At 44.4% G+C, this 17,083-nt stretch overlaps 1 protein-coding gene across 1 annotated transcript in view; it reads right to left on the bottom strand.

The window, feature by feature from the left end:
• rrbp1a (ribosome binding protein 1a) overlaps positions 1 to 17,083 on the bottom strand; it is a 47,961-nt gene that overhangs the window by 21,801 nt on the left and 9,077 nt on the right. Inside the window, exons 2-9 of the mRNA XM_070448713.1 lie at positions 13,784 to 13,912; positions 13,453 to 13,551; positions 12,784 to 13,291; positions 7,854 to 8,011; positions 7,250 to 7,372; positions 6,734 to 6,886; positions 6,460 to 6,578; positions 4,626 to 4,779 (exon numbers count right to left, since the gene is read on the bottom strand). Of these exons, the coding sequence (XP_070304814.1) occupies positions 4,626 to 4,779; positions 6,460 to 6,578; positions 6,734 to 6,886; positions 7,250 to 7,372; positions 7,854 to 8,011; positions 12,784 to 13,291; positions 13,453 to 13,551; positions 13,784 to 13,885 (1,416 nt within the window). The 5' untranslated portion in view covers positions 13,886 to 13,912. The remainder of the gene's footprint in view (positions 1 to 4,625; positions 4,780 to 6,459; positions 6,579 to 6,733; positions 6,887 to 7,249; positions 7,373 to 7,853; positions 8,012 to 12,783; positions 13,292 to 13,452; positions 13,552 to 13,783; positions 13,913 to 17,083) is intronic.

A 17,083-nucleotide genomic window follows, 5' to 3' on the forward strand; every position in this document is an offset into this window, starting at 1 on the left:
TTCATTCAGCTTACTGCCTACTCACTGAAACAGGAATGGAAGAGATATTACCATTCAAACAAATATGTTTCTGTCGAACATGTAGTTAACGAAGTGGGGATACTTGGGCCCTAGAGCCCACGTTGGTTTGACAATCTCAGAACTTTTGAGGCATCAAAAGTGAGTCGCGCTAATAGACCTGACATCTCAGGTTTGAATATTGAGCAGGAGCACTCACTCCAGTTAGACGGTGCGTAATCAGGGATAGGAGCATTGAGAGATGACGCACAACAACGGTATCTACCACAAAACCACAATAACAATAACCACCGCGGTCAAAATAACTATAAAGTACGTTGCCAGCGAAACAACTACCGCAACAATCAACCTGATCTTTACGTTTCTGCACCCAACCCACACAAAGTGCCAGGGCACAAGGGTAACAAAGGGTTCAATGATGATCAAATCAGAGACCGATGCTCTCTAGAAGCTCTGTTAAGAAATGTACAAAAGCGCCCAAAATGAGAAAGGTAAGTCACCATGACTAGTCGTGGATTTGCCGGAGAACAGGTCCGCCAAAATTATCTCCATTAGCGAGGATGTAAAACGATCAAATTACTCCCGCTCTTACTCGAAACCCAATCCAGGGCCCGCTTGATCAAGAAACAAGTCCACGGGCATTGACTATAGCCTCAGATACAAATGTTGCAACGCACAAGGTAAACAACATCGCAATAGCCAGTTCCACTCAAACGCTGACAAGTCAATCTTTTTTCACTATGACATCACGCCGTTGCGAACAATCACTCCACTTTGTGGGGATACCTCACAACCTGTGATGTGCTAAATGAGTCGGGCTCAACAATATCGCTCATCTCTCCAACATTGTTCAATGATCTCACAAGGGCTTTGAACCCAGCTGAACGATGGAGAAACTAAACTTTGAGGTTTCACTCAGACTACCTCGCCTCTCACAATGCGACTCCTGCTGAAACTACACTTCCATGACGTATCGCTTGTTCATCCTGTGTATGTTACCAGCCTCGAAACTGAACACCTGCTACTCGGAGCAGACTTTATGGATCGTTTGGTCCCACTGATGGATTGAAAAAACAACCAATTGTGGTCACAGTTAACAGTGCCATCTCTAATGACCACACTGTCTTCTCCTAACGCAGGCTGCAATAGTCATCCACAAGGAGTATCGGTTGAAAAGACCCCTGGGGGAAAAAGACGTTTCGATACCTTGGTGGAGAATCTGACTCAAGCAGATATTACGATATCTCGTCACATTCAATCAGCAAACCTGATTGGCTATTCTTTTCATGATTTCGAGCCAGCAGTCTCCGTGAGTGAGCAACTTTCCTCTTCCTTGGAGTCATGCGATACTGTATCTAAGATTAACTTCTCTTGTCCTTCAGATACTTCGGCAAGCACCGCGGCCGTCTCAGGAAACAAATCATCAACGTTCAGAGTGGACTCTGCTTCCGATGATACATGTTCTGCTTTGAGAGGGACTGAAACGCCCTACAATGAAACTAACGGTGTCAGTCCCGCCACTAACCCGGTGACTCCAACTGGTGAAACACTGTGCGATATCGCCGAAAGATATCCTCCTCTCAGCTTGCAGGTACTGGAATGGTTGCCACACGCAGACACTGTGGTTAATGGCAGGCCACGACAACCACTGAGCTTTTTGAAGCACAAACACCAGGAGATTTGGTTGAAAGGTTACAGCCAATCTACTAACAATGTGACTGCTGACAACTCGTACAAAGGGGCCGTTCAAAGGTTCGAGACTACGTGCAACACTGTACGAGGCCACCCGATCACCCAACAAATCAAGTTGTAAACTTCCCCACGAGAACAGAGGAGTGGACAAGCCCCTCGACGGGGATAAACTTATAGAATACATCTGACATCAGAGGTGTTACACTCGTTGTAAAATAAGTCCAGTGGACTTTCTACCTCCAAAAACAAAATGGCAACAATAATAATTTCTTGCCATGTGTAGTCTCAACTACAATGCTACTAGTAAAATGCTCTAGTCATGTGTTCCGGTAGGATAACATTTTGGGATAAATTGGTAGGGTAGCTGGACCCCTTGGGTACCAATGCCAGCAACAGTCAGTAAGAAGGTTAGAGACCTAACAATTCGAATTGCCATTGATAACAGCGGTAGTAGTCACTCAGATTGCAACACGTGTAAGGGAATCTCCAAAACACTCTTCTGATGGTTAACACAGATGCCACTAATAAATAGAACCCTCCATTCAGGAGGAAAGTTATTAGAAGTCATGAACCATGTTCACACCGCATACAACTGGTTCAGTACTTCCGTCGTGAGGTTCTCCTCCATGGATAATATAGCTTTGAAATAGACTCCTTCATATCTTTCGCGACTACAATGGTGTAAGACACTTAGTAAAACCACTACAGGTCCTCTTGGCATATGGCTTGAGGTCAGCACCGATTCTTACTGACACACGGTCATTGACATGGAAATGATCTGATGACGTCAGACTCATTCTGCCCAGGATGCAGCCTACCAGGATGCTTAGTTTTCTTGCCCTTGACATGTGCACTTGTGCAAGCATAAACGCACATGCGCCACAAAACATTTTAAATGAGGATTTATACTAGGATCACTTAAGGGTCCGAGCAAAATACCAGTCTTGCTAAAGTTGAAAATAGACCCTGAAGCCCTTCGACTCTAAAGCTACATTAATCACCAGTTTCTCCCCAGAGGTCCATTGGTCATCCCTGTAGACGGTCCAAATCTAGTGCCTTACAGATGTAGACTTATCATGTAGTTATCAACTTAGGATCACCCTAAATATGACAGACAAAATGCCATGAGTCATTTAGCCAAGACCATGGACGTACAGTGGTTGCACAGAGTGTTTTAGATGTAATTTGTGGTTTAGTACGGTACCATACGTCACTGCTCCAGTCCAGCGTCCAGGGACCCAAAAGCTCTAACTGACAATGAATGGGCGACAAACCAAATAGAAACAGATCATTTTGTTTCTACTCGTCAGTATTATTTACTAAAACTATTGTTACAAAGGTTTTTATTCTAAGAGAAACAAAATGCTCAATTATATTCTTAAGATATGTGTTGACTGAATATAAGCAAGTGATGTCTGCTAAATAATCAAGTCGATGGCGCAGTCATATAGCCTTGGCACCTACATAAAGCTGAGTGACTCACTCATTCATGGCTTTGGATCAAAATAAATAAGTACCAACATTCTTTCTGATAGTCTTCAATAAAGAAATGTTTTTGTTTTCCTGACCTGAACACCATGTAAACTCAGCAAAAGAAGAAACGTCTTTCAAAGATAATTCATAAAAATCCAAATAACTTCACAGATCTTCATTGTAAAGGGTTTAAACATTGTTTCCCCTGCTTGTTCAATGAACCATAAACAATTAATGAATATGCACCTGTGGAACGGTCGTTACACTAACAGCTTACAGACGGTAGGCAATTAAGGTCACAGTTATGAAAACGTAGGACACTAAAGAGACCTTTCTACTGACTCTGAAAAACATCAAACGAAAGATGCCCAGGGTCCCTGCTCATTTGCGCGAACATGCCTTAGGCATGCTGCAAGGAGGCATGAGGACTGCAGATGTGGCCAGGGCAATAAATTGCAATGTCCGTACTGTGAGATGCCTAAGACAGAGCTACAGGGAGACAGGACGGACAGCTGATCGTCCTCGCAGTGGCAGAACACATGTAACAACACCTGCACAGGATCGGTACATCCGAACATCACACCTGCGGGACAGGTACAGGATGGCAACAACAACTGCCCGAGTTACACCAGGAACGCACAATCCCTCCATCAGTGCTCAAACTGTCCGCAATAGGCTGAGAGAGGCTGGACTGAGGGCTTGTAGGCCTGTTGTAAGACAGATCCTCACCAGACAACACCGGCAACAACGTCGCCTATGGGCACAAATCCACCGTCGCTGAACCAGACAGGACTGGCAAAAAGTGCTCTTCACTGACGAGTCGCGGTTTTGTCTCACCAGGGGTGATGGTTGGATTCGCGTTTATCGTCGAAGGAATGAGCGTTACACTGAGGCCTGTACTCTGAAGCGGGATACATTTGGAGGTGGAGGGTCTGTCATGGTCTGGGGCGGTGTGTCACAGCATCATCGGACTGAGCTTGCTGGAAGATACAACTGTTCCGAATGATGATATGATACAAGGTTATGATTAATACGTTGACTGTTTTATGGATGTGATAGGTAAAGACCTTTAGAGTTTAATTCGGGACATGGTAACTCTTTAAACAACCGCTCTCGTGGTGCCCCAAATTCCTAATTAGTTTATTGTTACATGATTAACTTAAAAATCGGGTAACAATTAAACAGTTAGTTGATTAGATAAATAACAGTCATCAGATTAATGAAAGTAAAGTCATGACAACTACTTACAGAATGTTACATTTTCCTAGGTCACAGAACAGACTAGCAAAATCTGGTGCGATACTACTTATAGCAGCAGGGCCAGTACCTCCAGCCCTCTCCAGATGTTGTCATTAGTCTGAACGTGTGCGTTTCCATGTCCGTGTGCATCCGTGTGTGCGCGTGTGCATGTGCGTCCGTGTGCATGTGTTTTCCAGTCCTACCTGCAGTAGAGCAAGTTGTTTCTCTACAGAAGACACCTTAGTCTCCAGCCCTCTCTTGACCTTCTCATCAGCTTGAAGGCTCTCACTCCTCTCCCCCAGCTCCTTGGTCAGTCTGGCACAGTCCTGTCTCAGCTTGGCAAGCTCTGCATTCTGTCTGAGGAGTGAAAAGAGAGGGAGGCCAGGTCAGTCAGGAAAATACACATGGCTAAAAGTATGTGGACACCTGCTCGTCAAACAACTCATTCCAAAAGCACAGGTATTAATATGGAGTTGGTCCCCCCTTTGCTGCTATAAACAGCCTCCACTCTTCTGGGAAGGCTTTCCACTAGATGTTGGAACATTGCTGCGGGGACTTTCTCACATTCAGCCACAAGAGCACTAGTGAGGTCGGCCACTGATGTTTGGCAATTAGGCATGGCTCGCAGTCGGTGTTCCAATTCATCCCAAAGGTGTTCGATGGGATTGAGGTCAGGGCTCTGTGCAGGCCAGTCAAGTTCTTCCACACCGATCTCGATAAACCTTTTCTGTATGGACTTTACTTTGTGCAAAGGGGCATTGTCATGCTGAAACAAAGTTAGAAGCACAGAATTGTCTAGAATGTCATTGTATTCTGTAGCGTTAAGGTCACCCTTTACTGGAACTAAGGCGCCTATCCCGAACTATGAAAAACAGCTCCAGACCATTATTCCTCTTCCACCAAATGTAACAGTTGGCACTATGCACTTGGGTAGGTAGCGTTCTCCTGGCATCCACGAAACGCAGATTCATCCGTTGGACTGAGAGATGTTGAAGCGTGATTCATCACTCCAGAGAACGCGTTTCCCCTGCTCCAGTCCAATGGTGGTGTGCTTTACACCACTCCAGAGAAGGCGTTTACCCTGCTCCAGTCCAATGGTGGTGTGCTTTACACCACTCCAGAGAATGCGTTTCCCCTGCTCCAGTCCAATGGTGGCGTGCTTTACACCACTCCAGAGAACGCGTTTCCCCTGCTCCAGTCCAATGGTGGCGTGCTTTACACCACTCCAGAGAACGCGTTCCCCCTGCTCCAGTCCAATGGTGGCGTGCTTTACACCACTCCAGCTCACGCTTGGCATTGCGCATGGTGATATTAGGCTTGTGTGCAGCTGCTAGGCCATGGAAACCCACTTCATGAAGCTCTTGTGCTGACTTTGCTTCCAGAGGCAGTTTGGAACTTGAGTGAGTGTTGCAACTAAGGACAGACGATTTTTACTTGTTACGCTCACAGAACGGCAGTCCCGTTCTGTGAGCTTGTGTGACCTACCACTTCGCAGCTGAGCCATTGTCGCTCGTAGACATTTCCACTTCACAATAACAGCACTTACAGTTGACTGGGGCAGCTCTAGCAGGACAGAAATTTGACGAACTGACTTGTTGGAAAGGTGCCATCCTATGACGGTGCCACGTTGAAAGTCACCGAGCTCTTCAGTAAATCCATTCTACTGCCAATGTTTATCTATGGGGATTGCATGGGCCTCATGCTCGATTGTATACACCTGTCAGCAACGGGTGTGGCTGAAAAAGCAGAATCCACTCATTTGAAGGGGTGTCCACATACCTTTGGCCATGTAGTGTACCTCAGAGCAGGCTTCACAGTAGACAGTCTTTTAGTCAGACACACTAATCCTAGACCTAGTAATCCTAATTTACTGTGTTCCATACGAATTTACATCTGCAATCTCAAAACAAAACATATTCTTTGTAGTGTCAAATACTAAAACGTTTTGGGACAGGGGCCAGGAACCCACCTACTTGCTTTCTGCCTGACTGGTGGCCTGATTCAGGGTTAGGGTTTAGGTTAGGAACAGACACCTACTTGCTCTCTGCCTGGCTGGTGGCCTGGTTCAAGGCATCTCTGAGGATGGAGTTCTCTTGCTGCAGACAAGCCAGCTGGGCAGTGGGACCTGACTCCAACTGCTCCTGAAGACTGATGACCTGAGAGTAGGGAGGGACTTTTGACTTAGTTTTGGAATGCTTTGAAAATCTTTACATAACTAATTTAAATCCAATAAAGTATACTGAATTCAAATTAGAAAAAGACAGTAGCTGACAGAAAGAGACAGACCTGCATTCTATTCTATTTACAGTACCTTGGCGGTGAGTTTCTGTGTCTGTGCTACGTGGTCCTGGTAGGAGGCCTGCATCCGAGCCTGCAGAGCGATCATCTCTTGCTCCCTGGACGAGAGCTGGGAACTCAGCCTGGTTTCCACACTGGCCACCTTGGACTTCTCAGCAGACAGCTCCTACAGGAGGAGAAATACAGACTGTCAGACAGCTCCTAGAAGGACTGGGGTCAATTCAGGAAGTAATTCAATGATTAAAAAAATTGAAAATATTTCATGTGAAATTCCAAATCCCTTCCTGAATTGACTGACTTCAATTCGAATTGACCCTAACCATGGCTCCTACACACATACAACAGTGGTAAACAATTGGTCAACTCATCCATGGGAGGGGATTCTAGTTATGTGGTAAAATAAGTAGTATTTTCAGAGATATTCTCAATGTGTGAGAATGTGTTTTTTACCCTGGTGAGTTCTCAGAGTCTGTTCTTGGCTGCGGTGACACACTCCTGCGCATTGTGTGTGTGCGTGCGTGAGTGTTACCTTGGTGAGTTCCCTCAGTCTGTTCTTGGCTGCGGTGGCGTCCTCTTGCTGAGTTGCCAGCTGTTTCTGATTCTCCTCTAACTGTTTCTTCATCACAGCCACCGGGTCGCCCTTCTGAGTAGCCTGAGTAGCACGCGCACACAGGAAGTTAGTCACAATCAATATCAACAACTGTAGTGTATTTGTGAGTGTCTGACCAATCACCCATCCTCCTCATGCATAACGTGTGTCAGTGTCACCACCCCTCCCAGTGGTTTCTCCCGTCCCATGCAGTACCCCCCCCCCCCCCCCCCCCCCCCCCCCCCCCCCCCCCCCCCCCCCCCACCACACACTCCCAGTCCAACCCCCTCATCTCCCATCCAGTCCTGACCAGATTGTATTAGATGCCCTGCCGGATTCCCTACCCTCCAACTCAAGCCTTACATTTGTCAACCCCCCTTCAACTCCACAATGGTATCTCCCATCCCGGGTCATACCACAATGTCATGCATGATGTCCTCCCCCAACCCCCTCAGAGTGATTTCATATCACCCCTCTCCACCCCCAGACTGACATGTCTGTCAGCCCCCCCAACAGTATCTCCCATCCCCGCCACAGGTCGTACCATGTGCCAGGTGTCTTGTCTGATGCCAGCCTTGTCAGACAGGATCTCTATGAGGCGCTGGGCCTCTCCCTGACTGATCACCATACTGCTAACGGTAGAGACCAGGGCCCTGTAGGGCAGGTACAGGGGGGAATCCAGACCAGAGTCCACTGCTATGGCTAAACAGAGAGCACGACAGGGAGAGAGATGTTATTACATATTATTACAAGCACCCAGAGAGTCAGCTGCTACAAGTAAGGAGAGGAAATCATAGCTATTAATAAAACATCCTTCCCTACTGAGAAAAGCACTTATCAAAAGGGCAGTTACTGTGCACAGGAATACAATGTTGGCAGAACTTGGGAAGTTAAGGGGTAAAAGGCCATGTGGAATATTCCTACTGTCTGATACAGATTGCCTGCCATCGTAAGATTGTGGGTTCTCACACTGCCACCAGGCTAGGGCCCGGTCAGTAACAGGGGAGGGAACTGGGCACTGTGGGCAGCCTAGTAGGGCATTCTATTCTATTAGGTTTGACTGATATTTGACAGAAGTCAGTTGTCTTCGTGGGGTGTTTGTGGGGTAAAAGGCAATAAATGAAGGCTAAATACAGTTGAAGTTGGAAGTTTAAATGTATTTGGCTAAGGTGTATGTAAACTCAGTTTCACAACTCCTGACATTTAATCCTAGTAAAAAATCCCTGTCTTAGGTCAGTTAGGATCACCACTTTATTTTAAGAATGTGAAATGTCAGAATAATAGTAGAGAAAATTATTTATTTCAGCTTTTATTTCTTTCATCACATTCCTAGTGGGTCAGAAGTTTACATGCACTCAATTAGTATTTGGTAGCATTGCTTTTAAATTGTTTAACTTGGGTCAAATGTTTTGGGTAGCCTTCCACAAGCTTCCCACAATAAGTTGGGGGAATTTTGGCCCATTCCTCCTGACAGAGCTGGTGTAACTGAGTCAGGTTTGTAGGCCCACTTGCTCGCACACGCTTTTTCAGTTCTGCCCACATTTTCTATAGGATTGAGGTCAGGGCTTTGTGATGGCCACTCCAATACCTTGACTTTGTTGTCCTTAAGCCATTTTGCCACAACTTTGGAAGTATGCTTGGGGTCATTGTCCATTTGGAAGACCCATTTGCGACCAAGCTTTAACTTCCTAACTGAGGTCTTGAGATGTTGCTTCAATATATCCACAATTTTCCTCCCTCACGATGCCATCTATTTTGTGAAGTGCACCAGTCCCTCCTGCAGCAAAGCACCCCCACAACATGATGCTGCCACCCCCGTGCTTCACAGTTGGGATGGTGTTCTTCGGCTTGCAAGCCTCACCTCTTTTTCCTCCAAACATAACGATGGTCATTATGGCCAAACAGTTCTACTTTTGTTTCATCAGACCAAAGGACATTTCTCCAAAAAGTATGATCTTGGTCCCCATGTGCAGTTGCAAACCGTAGTCTGGCTTTTTTATGGCGGTTTTGGAGCAGTGGCTTCTTCCTTGCTGAGTGGCCTTTCAGGTTATGTCGATATAGGACTCGTTTTACTGGGGATATAGATACTTTTGTACCGGTTTCCTCCAGCATCTTCACAAGGTCCTTTTCTGTTGTTCTGGGATTGATTTGCACTTTTCGCACCAAAGTACGTTCATCTCTAGGAGACACGCGCCTCCTTCCTGAGCGTTATGACGGCTGCGTGGTCCCATGGTGTTTATACTTGCGTACTATTGTTTGAACGTGGTACTTTCAGGCTTTTGGAAATTGCTCCCAAGGATGAACCAGAATTGTGGAGGTCTATAATTTTTGGCTGATTTCTTTTGATTTACCCATGATGTCAAGCAAAGAGGCACTGAGTTTGAAGGTAGGTCTGGATACATCCACAGGTACACCTCCAATTGACTCAAATGATGTCAATTAGCCTATCAGAAGCTTCTAAAGCCATGACATTTTCTGGAATTTACCAAGCCGTTTAAAGGCACAGTCAATAGTGTATGTAAAGTTCTGACCCACTGGAGTTGTGATACAGTGAATTATAAGTGAAAGAATCTGTCTGTAAACAATTGTTGGAAAAAGTATGTGTCATGCACAAAGTAGATGTTCCAAAACTATAGTTTGTTAACAAGAAATTTGTGGAGTTGTTGAAAAACGAGTTAATGGACTCCAACCTAAGTGTATTTAAAACTTCCAACTTCAACTGTATGTCTAATATGCTTAATATGTTTGTCATCACGAGACTGAGTAAATTCCCATGGCTCAGGGCAGAGTGGGTGGGAACTGGGCAGCTGAAACCCTGGCTGAGAGGGCAGAGTGGTACCAGGCAGACACAGCCCCTGTGGCACCAGAGAAACTCCCTATTGTCTGAGTTACTGAGAGGCTTTGTCAGCTAGCACAACAGAGCCAGAGCTGTGCACACATACACACACTGAGCAGGAGGGCGCTACTGCAGCCAAGAACAGACTGAGAATTGAACAGGGTACCACACACACGTTGTCATTGTTGTAGTAAGAGTGTTACAGTAGTGCTTGTGTTTTGGCTAAAGTAGTTCCTGCCTAGACTACCATTTCCACTCATTAAAAACAGAAAGATATGTTTTTAACAGCCTAGCTAGCAGTTACCTCACTTCCTGTGTTGGTCTGTCTGTCAGTCACAAAAACACAACCCATATAAGGAAGAATGACATCTACAGACAGACAACATACTTCCCTGTTTTTCCAGAAATCCTGGTTGGAGGATTCCGGATTTCCTGCTTATTCCCTCCTGATTCCAGGATTCCTCCAACAGGGATTTCGGGAAAACCATGGAATTTATTGAAAGTTCCTGGAATTTTACAACCCTAGGAGAAACTACTGTACTTGTGGTCCTGTAATTGTAGTCCTGTTGTTGTTGTGCAGCTGTAGTAGCTGGCACACAGAATGAGGGAAGCTTTTCTTTGAAGACCTACTCTGTTTGGTGGCACGCACACACACACATAACCCAACACACACAGAGGCCTTGGGCCCTGACCATGTCCTGCATAATGTGTGCAGTAGTAGTCTTTCGACCAGACCACACCCAGTTAGACTGGCTAAGATCAGAGTCCACCACGGCAGCCTTCGTCAGATGCCGCCGAAACGCGTCCGTTTGCTCTGACATGTGCTGCTAAAAAGAAAAACTTAAAGAATATTTCAGTGAGTGCAGGCTTTTCTTTCTTCCAGTGTATACCTTTAGAACCCGGCACCCAAACACTGTTACGACAAACTTCAGCTGAGCACACCAATTCCTCTTTCTAATCAGTCCACCACAGAGAAAACAGCTGAGCTTTGTTCTGCAGTGTAGGAGCACAAGTCTCTCTGCAGATATGATATAGTCCGGTCTATTATACAATTAAGCAATAAGGCCCGAGGAGGTGCGGTATATTGGCCATATACCACAAACCCTTGACGTGCCTTATTGCTACTATAAACTGGTTACCAACGTAATTAGAACAGTAAACAAGTAGTTTTGCATCATACCCATTGTATATTGTCTGATATATAACTGTGTGGTTCGAGCCCTGAATGCTGATTGGCTGAAAGCCGTGGTATATCAGATACCACGGGTATGACAAAACATTTGTTTTTACTGCTCTAATTACGTAGGTAACCAGTTTATAATAGAAATAAGGCACCTCGGGGGTTTGTGATATATGGCTAATATTCCACGGCTAAGGGCTGTGTCCAGGCACGCCGCGTTGCGTCAATCAGCATCCAGGAGACGTTTTCTAAATCAAATAGCCTACTAGTTAGAAATGGAACTGGAAGAGGTGGTGTTCATTGATATCACTTAATGTAAACTACGCTTTGTCCCTATTATTGCTCAAACAAGTTCTATTTTCCACAAAACTGAAAAAAAATATGCAACTAGGAATCTAAAAGGCATGCCCACACGCCAATATTTACATTTACATTTACATKTACATTGTGTCTTGCGATGTCTTGCGATCGAGAGGACGGCCTTTCACATCGCCCCAATGCAGTATCCGTACCCGTGGCGATATCATGGATAGTAATGATTTTAGGACATTCCAAGATCTGAAAGATGCATTTTTTAAATATATATATATTTTTTGACTTAAGTCAGCTATGCTGGCCTATGGAGTTCCATGGGAAACTCAGCTGTCAACCTGTCCAATATGGAATTTGTAAACGGACTATCTGGTCTCCTTAAAGGACTAATCTCTGTAACATATCAACTATTGGAAAGCCCATACTCTGAGCTAGCCATTAAAAAAGTATGGCCCACAGATCTAAATGTAACAATCATCCTTTAACTGGACCAGACTACAGAAAAACATTACCTTGGCATCCCGTAATCCTGACCATCAATTTATTAATTTCAACTTTGTTCACATACTAACACCCAATAAATGTTTTATAATGAAATTGGCCTCAAATCTTTGTATGCATTGCTCTGTTTTTATTTTGAGTGGCAGCCAACAGTTACTAGGAAATATCAAATGCAAATATGATAACTGAATATATGAATGACTTTGAATGTTATACCTGTAACCCCCTTCTAATGTTATACCTGTAACCCCCTTCTAATGTTATACCTGTAACCCCCTTCTAATGTTATACCTGTAACCCCCTTCTAAATGTTAACTGCTAACCCCCCTATCTAATGTTATACCTGTAACCCCTTTCTAATGTTATACCTGTAACCCCTTCTAATGTTATACCTGTAACCCCTTCTAATGTTATACCTGTAACCCCTTCTAATGTTATACCTGTAACCCCTTTCTAATGTTATACCTGTAACCCCTTTCTAATGTTATACCTGTAACCCCTTTCCCAAAAGATGACAAACTAAATAAAAAGTTGGTCACACAAAATAAATGTATATTATCAACAGTTGTGTTGCTCTCTAGTTATGTGAAATAATACATATGTAAAATGATTGAAATACATTGAAAATAGACAAAGCTTCCTTACCAGACTCAGCTTTTTTCTTGGAAGATACCTTCTTCTTAGAAGAGTTCTGGGCCTCCTGAGCCTTGGCCTCCTGAGCCTTGGCCTCCTGAGCCTTGGCCTCCTGAGCCTTGGCCTCCTGAGCCTTGGCCTCCTGAGCCTTGGCTGCAGTCTGCTGGGAGCCCACTGGGGGCACTGCCATCACGGGGACCTCCTTGGTGACAGCCTCCAGGACTGGTGCAGGCTTGGAGGGGGCAATGGGGGTGGTGGCCACCTGAGCTGGCTCTACCTTAGCCACCTTCTTCTCCTTCTTCTTCTTCTCCTTTGGTGCAGGGGCAGGTGGGGCCTCTACGGCAGTGGGAACTGGAGCATGGTGAGTGGTTGGTTCAGGGGCAGGGGCAGGAGCAGTGACTATTTCTGGGGCTGGGGTTGGTTCAGGTTCGGCCACTGGGACCTCCTCTGGTTCCGATTCTGGCAGCTTCCCATTGGGCTTGTCTTCCTTCTTCTTACCACGGTTCTTCTTCTCAGATACCTTAATGATTATAATAATACATTTAATTTAGAACACACTAACATTATATGACAATCAAAATGCGCTACAGTATGTGCATTAAAATGCAGGCACACACACACACAGCTAGAATAATTMTACAAAAAGGCATTTGAGTTGAGGTGTGTTTTATCTCGTTTTACCTTGTCCTTCTTCTTCTCCTTCTTGGTCAGTTGGCTGGGAGGCGCCATCTTGCCCAGCTCTCTACGCTGCTGGGCCAGAGCCTCCTCATAYGAGGTCTCCTTCATGGAGAAGAATGAGAAAACATAAGTTAAATATAATACATGATCACCACCACAACAACAACAACTGTGTATCTCAGAAGATAGAGCATGGTGCTTGCAATGCCAGTGTTGTGGGTTTGAGTGCTGCTGGGGCTACCCATAAGAAAAATGCACGCACGCATGACTAAGTTGCTTTGGATCTGCTAAATGGTATACATTATGATTATTATATTAACAACAGTTAGGCTACCTTCATGGAGAAGGTGGAGACCAGGACGATGCCGAGGGCTGAGATGACCATGAAGCCTCCAAATACCATAATGCCTAGCGTCTGAGGGTCATACACATCCATGATGACCACTATGACGGGTTAGCTGTCCTGTTGGATGGGGAGAAAGAAAAACAGAAATTATTAGAATTGTATTTCACCTTTATTTAAAGGACCAATGGAATGGCCTAAAAAAAGGTGCAAACTTAGTTTTGAATGGCCCGGTGCCCGGGGTAGACTAACTCGCCCAGTGAAATAGAGAGGGTGTGGGAGGGCGGGAGTGTGAAAGCCTATGTGTAAAGTAATCAGTACAGATGGTTAGTGTTTTTATAACATTGTTCAAATCAAATTGTCACATGCGCTGAATACAACAGGTGTAAACCTTACAGTGAAATGCTTACTTACAAGCCCTTAACCAACAATGCAGTTAAGAAAATCCCCCCCAAAAAGAGAAGAATAACAAATAATTAAAGAGCAGCAATAAATAACAATAGTGGGGCTATATACAGGGGTACCATTACAGAGTCAATGTGTCAATGTGTGGGGGAACCGGTTAGTCGAGGTAATTATGTACATTTAGGTAGTTATTAAAGTGGCTATGCATTGATAATAAGAGTAGCAGCAGCGTGGGGGGGGGGGGGCAATGCAAATAGTCTGGGTAGCTATTTGATTAACCTTATTGGGTAGCTATTTGATTAAGCTTATTGGATCTAGACTTGGCGCTCCGATACCGCTTGCCGTGCGGTAGCAGAGAGAACAGTTCATGACTAGTGTGGCTGGAGTCTTTGACAATTTTTAGGGCCTTCCTCTGTCACCACCTGGTACAGAGGTCCTGGATGGCAGGAAACTTGGCCCCGGTGATGTACTGGGCCATACGCACTACCCTCTGTAGTGCCTTGGGGTTGCCATACCAGGCAGTGATGCAACCCGACAGGATGCTCTTGATGGTGCAGCTGTAAAATCTTTTGAGGATCTGAGGACCCACCCAAAATCTTTTCAGTCTCCTGAGGGGGAATAGGTTGTCGTGCCCTCTTCACGATTGTCTTGGTGTGCTTGGACCATGTTAGTTTGTTGGTGATGTGGACGCCAAGGAACTTGACGCTCTCAACCTGCTCCATTACAGCCCCGTAGATGAGAATGGGGCTGTGCTCGGTCCTCCTTTTCCTGTAGTCCACAATCATCTCCGTTGTCTTGATCACGTTGAGGGAGAGGTTGTTGTCCTTGAACCACACGGTCAGGTCTCTGACCTCCTCCCTATAGGCTGTCTCATCGTTGTTGGTGATCAGATGTGTTGGTGCCTACCCTTACCAACTGGGTGCGGCCTGTCAGGAAGTCCAGGATCCAGTTGCAGAGGGAGGTGTTTAGTCCCAGGGTCCTTAGCTTAGTGATGAGCTTTGTGGGCACTATGGTGTTGAACGCTGAGCTGCAGTCAATGAATAGCATTCTCACGTAGGTGTTCCTTTTGTCCAGGTGGGAAAGGGCAGTGTGGAGTGCAATAGAGATTGCATCATCTGTGGATCTGTTGGTGCGGTATGCAAATTGGAGTGGGTCTAGGGTTTCTGGGATAATGGTGTTGATGTGAGCAATGACCAGCCTTTCAAAGMATTTCATGGCTACAGACATGAGTGCTACGGGTCGGTCGTCACTTAGGCAGGTTACCTTAGTGTTCTTGGGCAAAAGGACTATGGTGGTCTGCTTTAAACATGTTGGTATTACAGACTCAGACAGGGAGAGGTTGAACATGTCAGTGAAGACACTTGATAGTTGGTCAGCGCATGCTCGGAGTACACGTCCTGGTAATTGTTGGACAAGTTTAAAAGCTCTTTGTTCTATTGTATCCATAGAGACAGTTTATTTTTCCTACAGTTACACACATTTAAAATGCTTCAAGCTTTAACAGTACTTATGGATGTGTGTCGCCATTAATAATATACCATTTAGCAGATGCTTTAATCCAAAAGCGACTTCTAGTCATGCGCGCATACATTTTACACATGGATGGTCCCGGGAATTTCACCCACTACCCTGGTGTTACAAACGCCATGCTCTACCAACTGAGCTACAAGACCACAAAATACATTAACTCGATTAATTATTTTAATCGTTTGACAGCCCTAGAAATAAATAAATCAGAAATTAAACATCGGCCCGTTGATGCGGCTGAATTTTAAATGACATTGGAGGCCCATTGGCCTAGAGACATTTTTGCATTTCATTTTCTGCAATTCTATAAATTTCTCCATGGAGCTGAGAAAATATTGCAGTTTTTTTAAAGCWAATTTTCTGCAATTCTATGCATTTGCCATGGCTAATGCTGTGTTGTTTTACTCAAACATAATAATAATAATCTCAATACTGCCAAATTCATTGTTTTGTGAATTTTCAATTCTCCCCGACTGTCTAGCTGTCATTTTGGTGATTGAGAACTAACAAAGATTATATTATTTTTAAATATATTAGGTCCATTATATTTTCTACATGCTTTATATCTGGTTTTAGTCATTTAAGCTTACACTGAAAGCATTTTTCCATCCTGAATTTGTATTTTATTTATTATATTGTTTTGACTTATGCAACCCAGAAAAAATTGCTTAAAATCTTTTACCTTGTAGTTCTTTTACCTTGTACACCCAAGTAGTTCAATAGCAGAAAATCCCTGAATATCAAAAGGGCACTTCATTTCATATCACAGGCTTTTAAAATCCAATATTGGAGCACAATTTATACTTAAAATATCAAAGTGATCCAAAAGGGACTCACTTCATTGAACACACAGGGAAATGGATAGTTAGGCCTAGCCTAATTAAAAAGGGCAGTTGGTCTAACTCCAAGTTGTCTTCAGCTCTCTCATCTAGATCTTAAGACAACCTTTGCTTTCAAGTTCAAAGTACAAAGTTTGCACCTCTAGCACAGTATCTGGGATTCCCTACATAAGAGAACCTACACCTCGCATTTTCTTTCAACTGCAATGGCAAATKGTGTTACAGACTACAACATGTTTAATAAAGGGTGAATCCATTTGAAATTCAATCACATTTTGACAGCATCCCCTTTGATTTACATTCATGTTTTCCATTGGAAGAAGTGGTCAGAAAGTGATCTTCCGGACCTGAATGACAAAACTTTCAGGAGATAAAAGTTTACCCATTTTGTATACCCCACCATACCATGAGACATCCATGTCTTCATCACTGGAAAACAAACTGTTGAGTTTAATATCATTTAAAAGCTTACAAACAGGGTTGCAAAACTATTTTATAGTTTTTTGATTTACGTTTAGTG

This window comes from Salvelinus sp. IW2-2015, linkage group LG18, assembly GCF_002910315.2.
Source record: "Salvelinus sp. IW2-2015 linkage group LG18, ASM291031v2, whole genome shotgun sequence".
In the NCBI taxonomy this organism is placed as follows: domain Eukaryota; kingdom Metazoa; phylum Chordata; class Actinopteri; order Salmoniformes; family Salmonidae; genus Salvelinus; species Salvelinus sp. IW2-2015.